Source organism: Taudactylus pleione, unplaced genomic scaffold (genome assembly GCF_031769625.1).
Source record: "Taudactylus pleione unplaced genomic scaffold, aTauple2 ptg001043l, whole genome shotgun sequence".
NCBI lineage: Eukaryota > Metazoa > Chordata > Amphibia > Anura > Myobatrachidae > Taudactylus > Taudactylus pleione.
Genome location: NW_028285444.1, coordinates 506,401 through 523,898, shown reverse-complemented (window position 1 = coordinate 523,898; position 17,498 = coordinate 506,401). Strand labels below are relative to the sequence as shown.

Genomic DNA, 17,498 nt, shown 5'->3' with positions numbered 1-17,498 from the left:
CTGTATGAGGAGTCACTGAGAATATCCCAGTTACATAGCATTATCTGTAAGGTAGCGTACACTTACTGTATGAGGAGTCTCTGAGAATATCCCAGTTACATAGTATTATCTGTAAGGTAGTGTACACTTACTGTATGAGGAGTCACTGAGAATATCCCAGTTACATAGCATTATCTGTAAGGTAGCGTACACTTACTGTATGAGGAGTCTCTGAGAATATCCCAGTTACATAGTATTATCTGTAAGGTAGCGTACACTTACTGTATGAGGAGTCACTGAGAATATCCCAGTTACATAGCATTATCTGTAAGGTAGCGTACACTTACTGTATGAGGAGTCTCTGAGAATATCCCAGTTACATAGTATTATCTGTAAGGTAGTGTACACTTACTGTATGAGGAGTCACTGAGAATATCCCAGTTACATAGCATTATCTGTAAGGTAGCGTACACTTACTGTATGAGGAGTCTCTGAGAATATCCCAGTTACATAGTATTATCTGTAAGGTAGTGTACACTTACTGTATGAGGAGTCACTTAGAATATCCCAGTTGAATAGCATTATCTGTAAGGTAGTGTACACTTACTGTATGAGGAGTCTCTGAGAATATCCCAGTTACATAGTATTATCTGTAAGGTAGTGTACACTTACTGTATGAGGAGTCTCTGAGAATATCCCAGTTACATAGCATTATCTGTAAGGTAGCGTACACTTACTGTATGAGGAGTCTCTGAGAATATCCCAGTTACATAGTATTATCTGTAAGGTAGTGTACACTTACTGTATGAGGAGTCACTGAGAATATCCCAGTTACATAGCATTATCTGTAAGGTAGCGTACACTTACTGTATGAGGAGTCTCTGAGAATATCCCAGTTACATAGTATTATCTGTAAGGTAGCGTACACTTACTGTATGAGGAGTCACTGAGAATATCCCAGTTACATAGCATTATCTGTAAGGTAGCGTACACTTACTGTATGAGGAGTCTCTGAGAATATCCCAGTTACATAGTATTATCTGTAAGGTAGCGTACACTTACTGTATGAGGAGTCACTGAGAATATCCCAGTTACATAGTATTATCTGTAAGGTAGCGTACACTTACTGTATGAGGAGTCACTGAGAATATCCCAGTTACATAGTATTATCTGTAAGGTAGTGTACACTTACTGTATGAGGAGTCACTTAGAATATCCCAGTTGCATAGCATTATCTGTAAGGTAGCGTACACTTACTGTATGAGGAGTCACTGAGAATATCCCAGTTACATAGTATTATCTGTAAGGTAGCGTACACTTACTGTATGAGGAGTCACTGAGAATATCCCAGTTACATAGCATTATCTGTAAGGTAGCGTACACTTACTGTATGAGGAGTCACTGAGAATATCCCAGTTACATAGTATTATCTGTAAGGTAGTGTACACTTACTGTATGAGGAGTCACTGAGAATATCCCAGTTACATAGTATTATCTGTAAGGTAGTGTACACCTACTGTATGCGGAGTCACTGAGAATATCCCAGTTTCGGTGTATGTGCCGTCACTTGTAGTCTGCACTTTATCTGAACTTCACACTCTAATAACTTTTTTTATTTTGTCACATTTAATCTGTGCACTTTGTGGGATCCGGAGATGTGTGTGAGCTCCCATGGCTTGTTAATTACAATGCATTGAACTTTCCTGACAGTAACATCTTAATAATCCTGCAGCTCAGAGGATAAATCCTCCCAGTCTTCTCCGCTCCGGATTCACCTGCTGAACTTACCAAAAGATGCGACTATTCTGTTCCTATGGCTCCTGACTTCTGTGGATGCTGCGACCGCTGTGGTCCCAAATAACATGCACTGGGCTGCATCAGAAATAATCTGTTAGTGCAAAAATATATTTAGAAAAGGAAATAAACATTAATAAATAAACTGGTGCTGCTTATTGGGACAATGTTCAATATTTATTAAAATAGTATGTCTGAGAAAAATGTTCCATAAAAGACATCAATAAATTAAAACAAATAAAATCTTGTTCACAGGCACAATGTTATACTAATGTAGACTGTCGATTCCACTCTGGTTAATTCACCCACATTAATACACTGCGTAAATCCCTGTGATATATTGTCAGTCCAATCTAGCCTATCTCATGTGGGATAGTTACCAGTCCCGAAATGATGTGGATCTTTATATTCCTTATGCAAGGTGACTTACAATCCTCAGCTGTGGATCCGTGGCTGGATAAATGCAGGATGGCTGAGACTGGCAAATCTGGGCACATGCCATCTGTTTGGGATTCCAGAGGAGACACTGCAAATGTAGACAGGTGCCAAAAGGTATTTGTGACCTCGCCTCGCCAAGCGATCACAGATTACTTTTGATCCCACTGGATCTTGAGGTATTAGGAATCCTCTCTTATCATCAGTTATCATCTGATACTGACTCCGCCTACTGCGCTATGGATGGGTCACACGCTGCAACCACCAAAAACCCTTACACCGGCTATTAGAACCGCTCCTCTCAGGCTCCTACATCAGCACCTGAAACTATTTACTTCAGTGTATGTCTGGGCTCGCCGGTGCAACACTTCCTGGATAGTGTTGGTTAATTTATACTGGTCCCTCACTATGGACCAGTCAGTGCAGAGTAGCTGGCAGAGGGCTTTGACACTGGGCTCAATCCAAACCATCTGGAGAATGGAACAGCGGTTCATGCTATTTTGTTGGTCACAGGACAGAAACGTCTTGAATAGGGGTGTGCACCGGCCACTTTTCATGTTTTATGTTTTGGTTTTGGATCTGGATCTTTCTTCGTGTTTTGGATCTGGATTGTTTTTGCCAAAACCACCCTTCTGTGTTTTGGGTTCTGGGTTTTGTTTTGGATCTGTATTTTTTTGGGGGAAAAGCATAAAAACAGCTAAAATCACAGAATTTGTTTTTTTTTTGTTCCTATGCTATTATTAACCTCAATAATTTTCATTTCCACTCATTTCCAGTCTATTCTGAACACCTCACACCTCACAATAGTGTTTTTATGTCCAAAAGGTTGCACCGAGGTAGCTGGATGACTATGCTAAGCGACACGAGTGGGCGGCACAAACACGTGGCCCATCTAGGAGTGACACTGCAGTGGCAGACAGGATGGCATTGAAAAACTAGGCCCCAAACTGTACATAATGCAAAGAAAAAAAAGAGGTGCAAGATGGAATTGCCCTTGGGCCCTCCCACCCACCCTTATGTTGTATAAACAGGACATGCACACTTTAACAAACCAAACATTTCAGCGCCAGGGTCTGCCACACGACTGTGTGTGAAATGATTGGTTCATTTGGGCCCCCACAAAACAAGCTGGCAATTAATCTGTCCCTGCACAAACTGGCTCTACGGAGGCAAGGTGTCATCCTCATCCTTTGTTGATGCTCGTGCGGCTAACGCGCACACAAACACAGAAAATAAACACTTTTTAAATGTTTACTTTTTTGGGGCACTTTGGGGGTTACACCACTGTTCAACAGAACAGCCGGCCCTTGACTTATGACACAGGCGCACGCTTGACGCTGCTAAATTGTTGATGCACGTCCGGCTAAGGCGCACACAAACGCCGATAAAAAAAATATATATTTGCACTTGGGGGAAGACCCCTGATGGACAGAGCACCCCCTGGACAACACTACAGCACCCCTTTAGGAGTACAGTGACACAGGAGCCACTGAAGCCCCCCTCTTCTGTCTGCACAAAGCTCCTATGGACAACACAACCTTTATGGGACAACAGCTCTGTACAACATAGCCCAGCCAGCCCCTATGGACTTTGGACACAGCCCCTATGGACAACAGCAGCACCAGCACAGCAACCCCCACCCTCCCTCTTCACTGTCCACAGCCGGAGTGAAAAATGGCGTCGACGCGGGGACCTTTTATAGAATCCAAAAACCGCGAGAATCCGACAGCGCGAGGGTGACGTTTTGCCTCGTTCCGGGAACAGAGTCTGGCGGGAAAACCCGAGCTGGACTCGGTTCCCGGCTCGGATCGCTCATGCCTAGTCTTGAAGTGTCTTTATTGATGTTTCTATATGTAATATTTTTCATACATACTATTTTAATAACTATTACATATTGTTCCTATCAGACGCACCATTATATTTATTTCCTTTTCTAAATATATTTTTGCACTAACAGATTATTTCCTATTTATTCACATTATATCTTTTTGCTCCTTAGGAGTTTGACAATCCCCTTTTACAAGAATTCAAGAAAAGCTAGACACTAAGCTATAGCTACTGTATGCTTATGGCGCTAAAACATTTCAGGATTAGGTAGAGAAAAGATATAATGGGATATAAGACAAAGGGGCCTATTAATTAAACCTAAAAATTCTCTGGAGATAATTAGGTTTAGAGCTCTCATGGAGTTCTAGCTAATTATAGGTGGAATTCATCATTCCTCCTCTCCATAAGTATCTATTCCGGTACCTGTCATTTTTGCGATGACAGCTTTTCGGGAAATAGATACTTTTCCCTCTCTACATTACCTTATCGCATCTGGAAACAGTGCTGCGCATGCGCTGTTACATCTGTAATACCAGCGCATGTGCAGCACTGGCTACACATGCGTTAAGTTTGTGTACCCCCCCGATCCCCCCCCACCCCCCTCCCCCCTCCGCTCACCTTCCCCCCCCCCCCCCGACTTACCTGTCCGCGCAGCAGCCTCCGGCTCCGTCCTGCTGGTCTGTCATGTGGTTTCCAGCAGACCACATGACAGATTAGAAAAAAAAAAATTTTTTTTTTTTTGTCTAAACTTTCTTGTGCTCTGCTGGGAAACCACATGACAGACCAGCAGGACGGAGCCTGAGGACGGAGCAGAGTGCCGGAGGGACTCGTCGGGGGACCTGCACACGCGGATACAGGTAAGTCGATTCTGCTATTCGCCACCTCACAGTGGCGAATAGTAACTGCATCAAATTCCGAAAGTTCATAATTTTCGGTATTTTATGAATACCACAATTTCCACATCCCCATACTAATGTACTAATGTACCCATACTAATGTACTAATGTACTAATACTAATGTACTAATGTATGGGGAGTGTGGAAATTAACGCAGGGGAACTTAGCAAGGAGATATCTGTGATATCTCCTGCGCTAAGTCTGTTCATGAATACCAAAATAACGTTATTTAAGGAAAATGTCCTTAAAAACGTTATTTTAGTGTTGATGAATAGGCCCCAAAGATAGTAAAAGAAAGAAAAAAGAGAAAAGATTAGATAATTTCCCGCTCTGAATAAATGACAAAAAAAAATGTTGTTTTTTTCCCTAAAGCAAAATATTTATAAAATTGTTACACAAATAACAATAAATACCAGGTACCTGGAAGTGCATAAACAATATATATATATAAAAAATAAAAGGCACAATTGCAATCAGTAATAAATCAATATATAATGTGCTTATGTGTATATATCCACAGAACACACGAGGTGCATCTGCTTGTGATGCAAAGAATTAGGCCTGAACGGCTTAGATAATGTCCAGGGACCTGTAATCCTTTTAAAACTTTGATAAAGAATGGCATTCCTAAAAACTTCTGTGTCCTGCTACAATGTTAACCGTTAGCCCAATGGCTGAAATGTGGGCCTGATTCAGACCCGCTCGTGAGCGCTATGCGCTTGCAAGTGGGTCGATGGTGGCCTATTGCGCATGCGCACGACGGAGCCGGCTCCGTCATGCGCATGCGCGAGACCCGGATAGCGATGGGCAAACCGTCGCTCCGGGTCTCATACCAAAGGGGGCGTGCTGTCGATGTTGAGTGACAGCACGCCCCCTTTGGTGGGCGGGCCGGGGGCGTGGCTGCCCAGACTGAGTTTTTCCCATGGGAATGACTGCCATCTGGGGCCGGCCCCACTGACATCACAAGTGATGTCAGTGGGAGTGCTTTCAGCTCTGTTTGAGCCGAAAGCACTCTAGGGCTTGCAGCCACGAGACCCTAGCACAAGGGTCTCGTCGCAAGCCCGATGGTCGCGACCATCTTCCTGGCCACTCGCTATAGCTGTGGGTGGTCACCCACAGCTATGTGAGCGGCCAGGAGGCCGCTCTGAAAAACAAGAGGGACGGCCCTGATTCAGAGCGAGCGCTCTGTCAGAGCGTCCGGCTCTGAATCAGGCCCTGTGTTCCATAAACAACAGGACAAGTTATTCAGTTTATACGTGATGTTCCTGCAATACGCACAGGGGCATATCTATAATGGGTACAGGGTGTGCGGGGAACAGGGGCCTCTGGGTCCAGGGGGGCCCCGCACCGCACACCCTGCACCCATGGAATTACTTACCTCTCCAGAGTCCCACATCCGCGCGAGGGTCCGGCGCTGTAAAAATGACTGGAAAATGGCTGCCGCAGCCATTTTCCCATCGTTTGCACATACACAGTACAGGGAAAATGGCCGCCGTGGCCATTTTCCCGGTGACCAGCGCATCCTCTATAGACTCTGGGCGCACTCTAGAGTCTATAACTCCAGCTCTGACTACACACAGCACAGAGCGCTGCCGGCCGCCGGACAGAGAGGAGGGGGCCCGTGTCGGAGACTGCACACGGGCCCCCTCCTCTCTAGAAACGCCCCTGAATACGCAGTAAGGTAGTTAAACCTTAACACTGACTGGCGTTACCTGGTCTTTTCTTCTCCTGGCGGTTGTTATATTCCCGTTTCTTTGTCGCTGCCTGTGCTATGGTATGCATCACCTCTGCGCCCGGTGTCTCTGCACCCTCCCGACTGCTTGGACGCCCCTGGAGCAGCTTCCGGTCCGGCTTGCGCAGCCTATTCAGTTGTTGGGGGTTCTCCGCTTTCTCCTTTGTGAACACACAGTGGACCTCATTCAGAGTCGGTCGTTGCGGCCGCACGGTCGTACGCCACCGATGTTCGCTAAACTGCGCATGCATAAAATTCGCAATGCGCTGCGCAAATTAGCCGCTGCGATCAGAAATTTCTCTCTCCTTGAACACAGCCAGGTCGTTAGTTTGAGTGACAGGATGAGGCGTTTGTGGGTGGTAACAGGGGAAGGTGCTTGTGAACGGGGGAGTGGAGATCCGAACGCAGGCGTGCCTGACTATGCAAACGGCGTTTTATGGGAGTGCATAATTAACTAAGTAGTGTCATGGCACATGTGATATGGGAGGTTATTACACTGACTTGATCGTAGTGCTTAAGAGAGGATATGGTCAACCTTAAGCTCTACGACCAGCTCCGATGGTTCCCGATGGTCTCGATTAATCCTTATATGCCCGGAGATAACGTGTAATGCTAATGAGAAGGGGGCGTATTTTTAGTCTTACGGCCGCATCCTCCCCTCGCTCGTCCAGCTAACGATCCCATCTTAACGTCGCAACTTGCGAACGCTTCATTTGCATATGCGGCCCCTTTTACCTTACGACCATGCGGCCGCAACGACCGACTCTGAATGAGGTCCAGTATCCAACTGGTTTCCCCTTCCTGGGCTTCGTCATGGACACCTCATGTGTTCCAATGTAGTCCTTATGTCGCCATGTCCATTACCTTAAATGATTAACAGATTTCTTAAACAGTTTCCTTGCAGTAAAACACAGAGATAATGTTGCATATATAATATATTCCTTCACGTGCAAAGAAAAGGAACCGTTAAGATCTGGCTGATCTATATAGCTGATATTCTTACATTGTTACAATTTTGTTTACTGTTAAAGGAAGCAAAAATATATATAAACATGGAGACTAAGGACCTCATTCAGAGTCTCTCGCTAGGGCACGCTCGCTTGCTGGGAGCGATAATCACTCATCTGCGCATGCGTATAATTCACAGTGCGCGTGCGCAAGTCATTCGTTGCGATCTGATTTTGGTTGCTCGTAAGCCACTATCAGGTCGCTGCTTTGAGTGACAGATAGCGCCGTTTGTGGGTGGTAACAGGGGGAAGGTGCTTGTTGAACGGGGGTGTGGATGTGCGAACGCAGGCGTGTCTGACCGTCAGAACGGTGTTTAATGGGTGTGCTTAATTAGCAAAGTAGCATCATTGCACACGTGACTTGGTTGTTTTTTAGCCTGAGCTGCTCGCAGTGCTTGGGGTAGGTTAGATCAACCCTAAGTGCTGCGAGCAGCTCCGATGGCCCTCGATGTTCAGGATTAATCAGACTCTTCCCGGAGATGATGTGTGCTGCGAGTGACAGGTGGTAGGGTTCTATAGTCCAGCGTACGCTAACTGCCGTCACTCACTAAAACATAGAGGGCGCCCTTACAGCGCAAAGAGCGATTGCTTGATTTGCATACCCGACCTCTTTTTGCAAGCGAGCGATCGCATCTTGCGAGAGACTCTGAATGAGGTCCTAATTGTTCAATCAACACCAATACTGGTTTCTACAATATGAAATATAATATATTTATATATATATATATATATATATATAATATATATATATATCCATTCACCTGAATAAATAAATAATAAAATGAGCTTACAGTTCAAATTCATTTATTTGAAGGCATCTTTAGAGCATAGGGAAGAAATGAGAATTATCCATATGATACCCCTTTTACACCAGAGCTAAATCCCGGGTTATTGCAGGGATAACCCGGGTAGCCCCTAGGTGTCAAAGGGGACAGGGTTGGATTCCTGGGTCGAGTGACCCGTCACTTCCAACCCAGGTAACTTGCAGAAACAACCCGTGAAACCCTGCAGTGTAAACGGGAACCCTGGCTCATATGACCCAGGTCCCCGTTTACAGCATGGGGACTTCCGGGGTTCTCGTCGCTTTGCAATGATGCCGTCTTCCAGTGCTGGGAGAAGTGATCCCCTGCACCCATGTGCAGTGTGAACGGCGCCGATCCAGGAATAATCCGGACCGGCGCCGCAGTAGAAAAGGTCTGTCCTGGGTCTGACCCGTTTTGGAACTGTACAGGTTACCATTCATTACATTTGCCCCTAAGTCTAACAGGGGCACCTCAAGCTTTATAAATACATTTGTTGATATCTATTAATATATAATTGACAATTCATAACCGTAAATGTATTTTCATGCAGCTCATAAAGCATCAATCCTGCCGCATGCGATACGAACGCGGATAATAGATGCGCTCTCCGTGGTGCAGCGTCCTTTGTGATTTAGTGGGAGATGTATTACACCTTCTACTCATGAGAACCAATCAGCTTCTAGCTATCATTTATCTAGTACGCCCTATAAGTTGTTGGCTATGGGCAGCGTCTCCCTGATCCTCTTTGGGTTTGATACATCTCCCGCTTAGGGGCATAAATATTATTTGGGGCCAGTCCCTGAAAACAAAGATGTCTCATGATCCTGAGTCGCTGGGGGAGTGGCTCCAATAGCAGCCCGTCCCGGCGATCAGGCGTAAAGTGATGGCAGTACTCCCTGCTTTGCCCCCCTCAGCTGGACGCCATCGGGGAGGGATCCTTGATGCCATGTAGGTCAGATGGAGGAGACAGCTCGGAAAAGTGTAACATTATTAATGTGGCTCTACCAGCGTACCAGCATTATGGTCTTTCCCCTCCCCCTGTGCGGTAAGCTGGCAGACTCCCCATCGCCGTGCGGCCCAGACTGCACTCCTCAGAGGCAGATTTCAGATGGCAGGACAGAATACAGCACCGGTGTCCTACACCATTCATTCCCTCCTCCATGAACTGACTTTCTTTGTATTATACCACCCTTAGTTCATCTAATATATACACATTCTCTCAGACATCACATGAGCTTTGTCTCACACACGTGGGGAGTTTTCTGTATAGCATCTAGAAGACCCTCTGCCATTGCCGCCCACATAATGCCTTCTGGTAAATCGGTGGATCCCTGCTGGAAACCAATGGTTGTCACTCTGATTACTGACTTCCCCCTGCAGGGAAGCCTGTACGTACTCTCTTCAATGCAGACAAGTTGTTTTATAATAAACTATGAATATACAGACAATAGGCGGCAACAAAGTTACACCAGGTCATTTCATTAATCTGTTTTTCATTTTTTTTTTTCCCCTACCTTGCAGTCTCCTGCCGACCAATGCAAGAAAATCCACGCGGGCGATGAGGTCATTCAGGTGAACCACCAAACTGTAGTGAGTATCGCTCTTGTTTTTTTGGGGAGAGCAGCACCCTGGGCATACATGCCGGGCACTAGGGCCCAGAGTCTGCAGGGAGATGCCACCTCCGACCTGATGTGTTACTGCACATGTGCAGACTGCAGCCATCTCTAAGGGGCAGATGTACTAAGCTCTGGAAAGTGATAAATTGCAGAGTGATAAACTACCAACCAATCAGCTCCTAACTCTCATTTTTCAAACACAGCCTGTAACATGACAGTTAGGAGCTGAGTGGCTGGTCATTTATCACTTTCCAGAGCTTAGTACATCTGCCCCTACTGCATAGAATGGACTTTAATTCCAGGGTTTCCCAGGAAAACATTTTTAATATTGTCTCTACCATGCACCCAATGTTGCTGCTGTGTGATAAACAACAAGAAGGAAAGAGAGTAGAAGGTTTATCCTGAGTATAGGTAGGGAGCAGGGGCGTCTTATGAGTGGAGGGGGTCCGAGTGCACTCCCCGTGTGGGGCCCCCTCCTCTCTTCCCGGGTTGCCGGCAGCTGACTGACACGGCTGGCCAGCCACCGGAGCATTAGTAGACTCCGCCGCGGGACCACGGACAGGCAAGTGTAAAATAATATGGGTGCAGTGTGTGCGGTGCGGGCCCCCCTGGACCCAGGGACCCGTTTGCCCCGCACACACTGCACCCATTATAGATACGCAACTGGTAGGGTGTTATTGGAATTCTCATCATGGTGTTAGAGAGGGATCATTACTATTGCTAGTGAAGTAACTGTAGTAATACCCAGTAATACCCAGTAATACCCATGCACCAGTGGCGTAACTAGGGCAGGGCAAGCGGGGTGCGTACCCTGGGCGCCGTGGGACCGGCGGTGCGGGTGGCGCTGCCGGCCACGGTACCGGCCCGCCCTAGTCAGCCAGTGTAGCGCCGACCGCAGTGAGTGTGGTCAGCGCTACACATTTACACAGGACCGGCGCTAGGCTTCCAGCGCCGGTCCTGTGCTGCACAGCTGAGCCCCTTCCCTCCCGCTGAGCGCTTGCCCAATAGCGCCAGGAGGAGGGTGGCAGGCGGGCTCAGACTGTGCAAAACACACATCGCCGCCAGCACTGACGGTGATGCGTGTGTTAATCAGCAGCCAATGAGAGTCAGATAGACTCTCATTGACTGCTGCGCGCCCACTGCAAGAGCCGGGCTTCCGTCCGGCTCCTGCAGTGGTAATGGGAGAAACGTCATGATGTCATGACGTCTCTCCCATAATGCAGAGCGGCCCGGCCCGGGAGGATGGACCACTACTGGGGACAACTACTGGGTGGGGGATACTACTGGGGCACTGCCTCGGGGGGGACCACTACTGGGGGGAATACTACTGAGGGCACTGCTTCGGGGGGGACCACTACTGGGGAGGATACTACTGTGGGCACTGCATCATGGGGAACCACTACTGGGGACTACCACTGGGGGGGATATTACTGTGGGCACTGCATTGTGGGGGACCACTACTGGGGACTACTACAGGGGGCACTGCATCAAGGGGGACTCCTACTGGGGGAATTATATAAAGGGCACTGTATAGGAGGGACTACTACTGGGACCACTATATAAGGGGCTCACTACTGGGGGCACTGCACAGGGGGGTACACTACAGGGGGCACTGAAAAGGTAGAACCACTACAGGGGGCACTGCATAAGGGGGACAGCTACTGGGGGCACTGTATAAGGGGAACTACTGGGGGCCTGCATATGAGGGATCACTACTGGGGGCCTGCATATGAGGGATCACTACAGGGGGCACTGTGTAAGGGGCACTGCATATGGGGGACCACTACTGGGGGCACTGTATAAGGGGCACTGTATATGGGGGATCACTACTGGGGGCCTGCATGTGAGGGATCACTACTGGGGGCACTGTATAAGGGGAACTACTGGGGACCTGCATATGAGGGATCACTACAGGGGGCACTGTGTAAGGGGCACTGCATATGGGGGGCCACTACTGGGGGCCTGTATAAGGGGAACTAATCGGGGCCTGCATAAGGGGGACTGTATAAGGGGCACTGCATAGGGTTGGACTGTATAAGGGGCACTGCATTAAGGTGCAAATGGAAAGAAATGTTCCCAGTGACAAGAAAGGGGTGTGTGTCATGTTGACACGGCCCATTTTTCAGTGGCCACGCCCATTTTTTTGCCGCGAGTGCACATGGGGAGGGGGCTCCAAATACCCTAATTACGCCACTTCCATGCACTCCTCTATGTAGGATAAGATTGTGAGATGCAGATGGAGGGTGTGTAGTATCAACCAATCAGCTCCTGTCACTTTACAGGCTGTGTTTGAAAAATGATAGTTAGGAGCTGATTGGTTGGTACTTCATCTCTGTTCACTTTATCTCTCTCCAAGGCTCAGTACATCTCCCCCATATTACTGTAGTGCAAAGGAGATGGGGCAGATGGGGCAGTCTGTCTAATGACAGGTAATTTATTAAACCCTAATGCGTGTGGCTCAAAAAAGCGATCCTATCAGGACCAGCTGGACCATTACCGGGCACGTTGATAAGATGTAAAGATAGGTCTATGATGTATGGCCGCTAACTGACCCCACCAGGGGGAGATGTATCAAACCTTCTAAAAAGGACAAGTGGAGAAGTTTCCCATAGCAACCAATCAGCTTCTTCCAATCATTTTATAGAATGCACTGGATACATAATAGCTCAGAGCTGATTGGTTGCTACGGATAACTTCTCCACTTGGTCTCTTTTGAAGTTTTGATACATCTCCCCCTAAAGTCCCCCAGCCATGTGAAAGCCATCTGCCTGCCTGAGCCTTTTGCCCGGTGCTTGTGCCAATGAGAACGGCTGCTGTCCTCTGCTGTATATTGGGTGATCTTTGTAACGACATTAAGGGGGGAGATGTATCAATCCTTGTAGAGAGATAAATTACCAGCTAATTCACTTCTGTCATTTCATAGACTGTGCTGGGTAAATGACAGTAAGACGCTGATTGGCTGCTTTAACTCTCTCCAATGCTGGATACATCTCCCCCTTTGTGAATATTTGCTCTTCATCCAGGGAATGTCTGAACTGTACATCTATAGATATTTGTGAACGGCGACGACGCCTCCTGGTCCGTTTCTTGCACAAATGCTCCGTGTTTGATGGCTGTGATGAAATGTAGGACAGGGGGCAGTGATTGTGAGACACGTAGGACAGCTGGCGATCAGTCATTGCAAAAATGACGAGGGCCTCATTCTCATTACCGGCTTCACTACTTATCCCGTTTCCGCACACGCTGCGTTCTGCATGAATATCCGGAGAATGGGTTGAGCACGCAGTAGCTGTTATAGAGCGAGGCATTAGTCACAGCAGGCAGTGGGCTTAAGCCGAGGTGGGAAAGTTTATGTGCAGCGAATCCCAGGAATACACCAGGACTCTGCAATATACAGGAAATAGGCTGAAAAAAGGCTGCACCGCGCTTTGTCTCCAGTGGTTACAGTATTATATATTATTATAGATACAGTATATTTTACACTATTCTGCAGATACATTGCATAAAATAATACATAGTCTGCAGCGTTCATTCCCCTATAGGGGACAAGGTGACATTATATATCAATATACAGGATCCTGTGTAACCGTGACAGATGAAAGTACTTGGGTTATAGGCTGCACATAATACTTACGCCATTTTCGCTCATATTTTGTACTTGTAGGAAACATATTATTGCCGTACAATTCAGTCCTATACTGTGCCAGGATATTTTACATTTCATTTCCCATTAGTTCAGCCTGATATAGATAAAACATCTCCAAAGTGGCCTTAATGCTAATGCTTCAGAGCGAATCGTGACATTGCCCTGCCCCTTCCCGCAATGTGGGTGTGTGCAGAGTGGGGGTTTGGGGCCCGGCCGGGAGACTTGCCAACTTTTCCCCCTGGTCGGGAGCCTCCTGGCTGTTTCAGGAGAGTAAGTAAGTGTGATTAATAATAGAAGATAAGCTTAGAGCAGAATGTGATGGAACCACGAGGCTGGGGATGACCTTGGTGTCAGTCACACAGAGTTAGCCAATAGGTGTTTAAGGGGTGTGTCTTAGAGGTTTTAAACTTTTTACTGAGCTGCAGTGGTAGAACCAGACCTTTTTGTCAAGCCCCCGCTCTTCTCTGCTTGTTTTATGGTGATTGTTTTGTTGGCTATTTCAATCAGCAGGAAAGTGCTGTACGGTAGAGCAGCAGACCGGGTGCTAATTTAAAGTTTACTCTTTGCGACAATGTTGCAAGCTGCGCGGGATGGGTAGCCGAGTTTAGGAGGAGGATTTGGAATGGATACATGTGTTCTTGTGATTGGAGCATCTTGGCAGTGTCCGCCTGCAATGCGCGATTGTGTTACGGTTAGTTGCGCATTGGATGGTCTTGCTGAGCTCTGGCCGTCCTTTCTTCCTTTCTTTGCCACCAAACATTTCATTTGTTTATTTAATCATAAATAAGTAGCTGACCGTTTTAAATGCCTAATTATGCGTTGTGTCTTTATTTTAGTGTTAGGTTATTCATGTAAGTCACTGTTCAGTATTATTATGCAGGACTGGCGCGGGGGACGCCCTTCAGCCGATAGGACGTTTATAATCTCTGCAGCTGCAATGAACTGTTTTCGTTCCATCACTATTATGATCAGCATAGTTTAGGAAACCAGCTGGGGTCTGACGTCCGGGAGACTCGCACCTTGTGCGGCGTTATCGGCATCTGAATGGGTATGCAGTTGGGAAGCCGACGGACCTAATCCTGACATCCGGCTGTCATATCCCGGCAGGGGTCTAAAGACAGGCGTCGATGTGCTGACGCCTGTCATTAGACATACGCCGAGAGCCCGACGCCCGGCATCCTGAGCGAGGATAGCCACGGGAGGGAGGAGGGTTAGGTTTAGGGTTCCCGGGGGGACTTAGGGTAAGGCACCCCCCCGGGGGGGTTCGGTTTAGGCTAGGGGAAGAGGGGGTTAGCGTTAGGCACCCCCGGGGGGAGGTTAGGGTTAGGCACCCCCCCGGGGGACTTAGGTTTAGGTGGCGGGGAAGGGGGGGTAAGGTTTAGGCACTTAGAGGGGGGATTAGGGTTAGGCACTGGGAGGAAGGTTAGGGTTAGGCACCTTAAGGGAGGGTTAGGGGGTAAAAATAGGTTAGTATATACTTACCTTTGATGATCAGGATTTCCTCCTCTGCCGGGATGCCGCTGTCAGGATTCCAACCGCCGGGCATGGGTCTCGCGGTAAATCATACCGATTCCTCTGAATGTATCTGTGAAAAGGGAATTTAAATACGATAATAGACATAAAGCTTAATGCTGAGCCAGCAATCCCCTGCCATTTATTAATAGCCATTTATTGCAGTGTAGTAAGAGAAGACCATTATGTCTCCCCAGGTTGATGTTGGTTTAATAAATACTGTACAGTTATTACACTAACACAGGTTTATGGTAATTGTGCCCCCTAGAAGGGAGGAGAGTGACTGTAAATAATATAATGTTCTGTGTCAGTGCTCAGATTAGCTGCTGCACCTTGCATCGCGTCGTGTCCTCATTCAGCCTAATGCATGTGCTTCCCCCCTGAAATCAGTGCAACGGTTACACTCAGTAATATATTGCTCCGCTGCAGAACATTCATTTATCACAGATGGTTAAAATGCAAAACTAGGTTTCCTCACCCTCTCGCTCATGTGGAGCCTCAGCCTGGGAAAAGCTTTTTGGAGAGATTTCAATAATTTGTAATTATAGCTGTGTTGTCAAAATACTGAGCTTCTGGTGTCCAAACGAATGTGCCTCTAACATGGAAATACGCTCTGTTTCCCGCAAACATGTTTCAGCTCCGTTCTGATGTTCAGCTTAATTAGTGAGTTCAAACAGTAAAACGTATTTTTATAGCTGTATATTATTTTCCGCACTTCTGTGGTCTCATTAAACACTTCACAGAAGGAGACCAACTGCACAGCTCCGATCTACCGGCAGACAAATAGGCTCAGGAGCTAATTACAATATAGTGTTATTATAAAATCCCAATTACTGTCTTTCTCGCCTGGTTCCTTTTCTCTTTACTGCTTCATTTATGAAATGTAATTTGTGAAGCAGACAGTGGCACAGTGGTGAGCAGTGTCCGTGGGCCTGGGTCAGAGCACAACCAGGGAACTACTTGGAGATGAACGACGTTGAGGGACAGTTTTTTGCGAATGACATTTGGAGGTGGAAGAGGCCGTTTCTCAGAGCTGCAAAGTTCCACCCATTGGTAAAGCGGCTCCTCAGCCCAATCAGTCCGATAAGGAATCCTATATTTCAGTATGAGCCTAGTGCAGCACAATCCGGCCTCAGAGAACACTTATGGGTCTATTTGTTATAGTCAAACAGCCCTAAATCCTGTGAAAATTGGACGCTTTTATAGAATTTAGGGTTTCAGCCTATTTATCAAGCCCTCCTGGTGGTGAAGACCATCGCTAGATATCGCTATAGCCTTCACTGGGGAAGATTGGGGAAACCTATCAAGAAAAACATTTTTAGTGTTAAAACAATACATGCAATTATAACGCCTGTTCCTTTCCCGTGTTGAGATGATACAGGTGTTTGCTTTGGCTCAAATGATCGTCATTCGTTTATGGTGAGTCTTTTAGTTACCATGCGCCTATAGACAAGAACATGCAGCATAGGCCCTGATTCAGAGCGCTCGCTCTGAATCAGGGCCCACCTCCATAAATATGGAGCATCCTCCTGGACGCTCGTATAGCTGTGGGTCACCACAGCATATACGAGCGTGCAGGATGATGGTCGCGATGGTCTTGACCATCGCGGCCATCGAAACTGCGAGCTGAAGCCTGCGGTTGAGTTTCTCAACTGCAAGGCCAGGAGTGATTTTGGCTCTATCAGAGCCAAAATCACTCCCACTGACATCACTAGTGATGTCAGTGGGGCCGGCTTCAGACGGTAGGCGTTCCCTTGGGAACGCCTCCGTCTGGCAGGCACGCCCACCAAAGGGGGCGTGCTGTCAGTCAACATCGACAGCACGCCCCCTTTGATGAGACACTACGAGCGAAGGAAAGTCCTTCGCTCGTCGTGTCTCGCACATGCGCACGACGGAGCTCCCTCCGTCGTGCGCATGCGCAGTGCAGACCATCGACCCACTTGCGAGCGGACAGCCGCTCGCGAGTGGGTCTGAATGAGGGCCATAGTCTTCACTGGAGCACATGGGCAGACTGTGCCCAATTCCTTCATCTGTGATCCTACTTGTAACTACTATGTAACCTTGTTATGATGGAGGACTTGTTGCTTCTCTATCTGTGCTCCAGCAATGGGACAGGTGAACTTGCAATGGCACTAACTTGTCCATGTGTCCGTGAGAGCATCATCAAGGACCCGTTTGGACATTTTCCTTGTTCTTCTTCTTTTCTTAGTGATCAATCTTTCTTCAAGTGTCCCTGTTCCCTGTTTCTTG

General features: G+C 47.3%; 1 protein-coding gene across 1 annotated transcript in view; it reads left to right on the top strand.

The window, feature by feature from the left end:
• LOC148453994 (connector enhancer of kinase suppressor of ras 2-like) overlaps positions 1 to 17,498 on the top strand; it is a 970,642-nt gene that overhangs the window by 610,626 nt on the left and 342,518 nt on the right. The window contains exon 8 of the mRNA XM_088461402.1: positions 9,996 to 10,064. Within this exon, the coding sequence (XP_088317528.1) occupies positions 9,996 to 10,064 (69 nt within the window). The remainder of the gene's footprint in view (positions 1 to 9,995; positions 10,065 to 17,498) is intronic.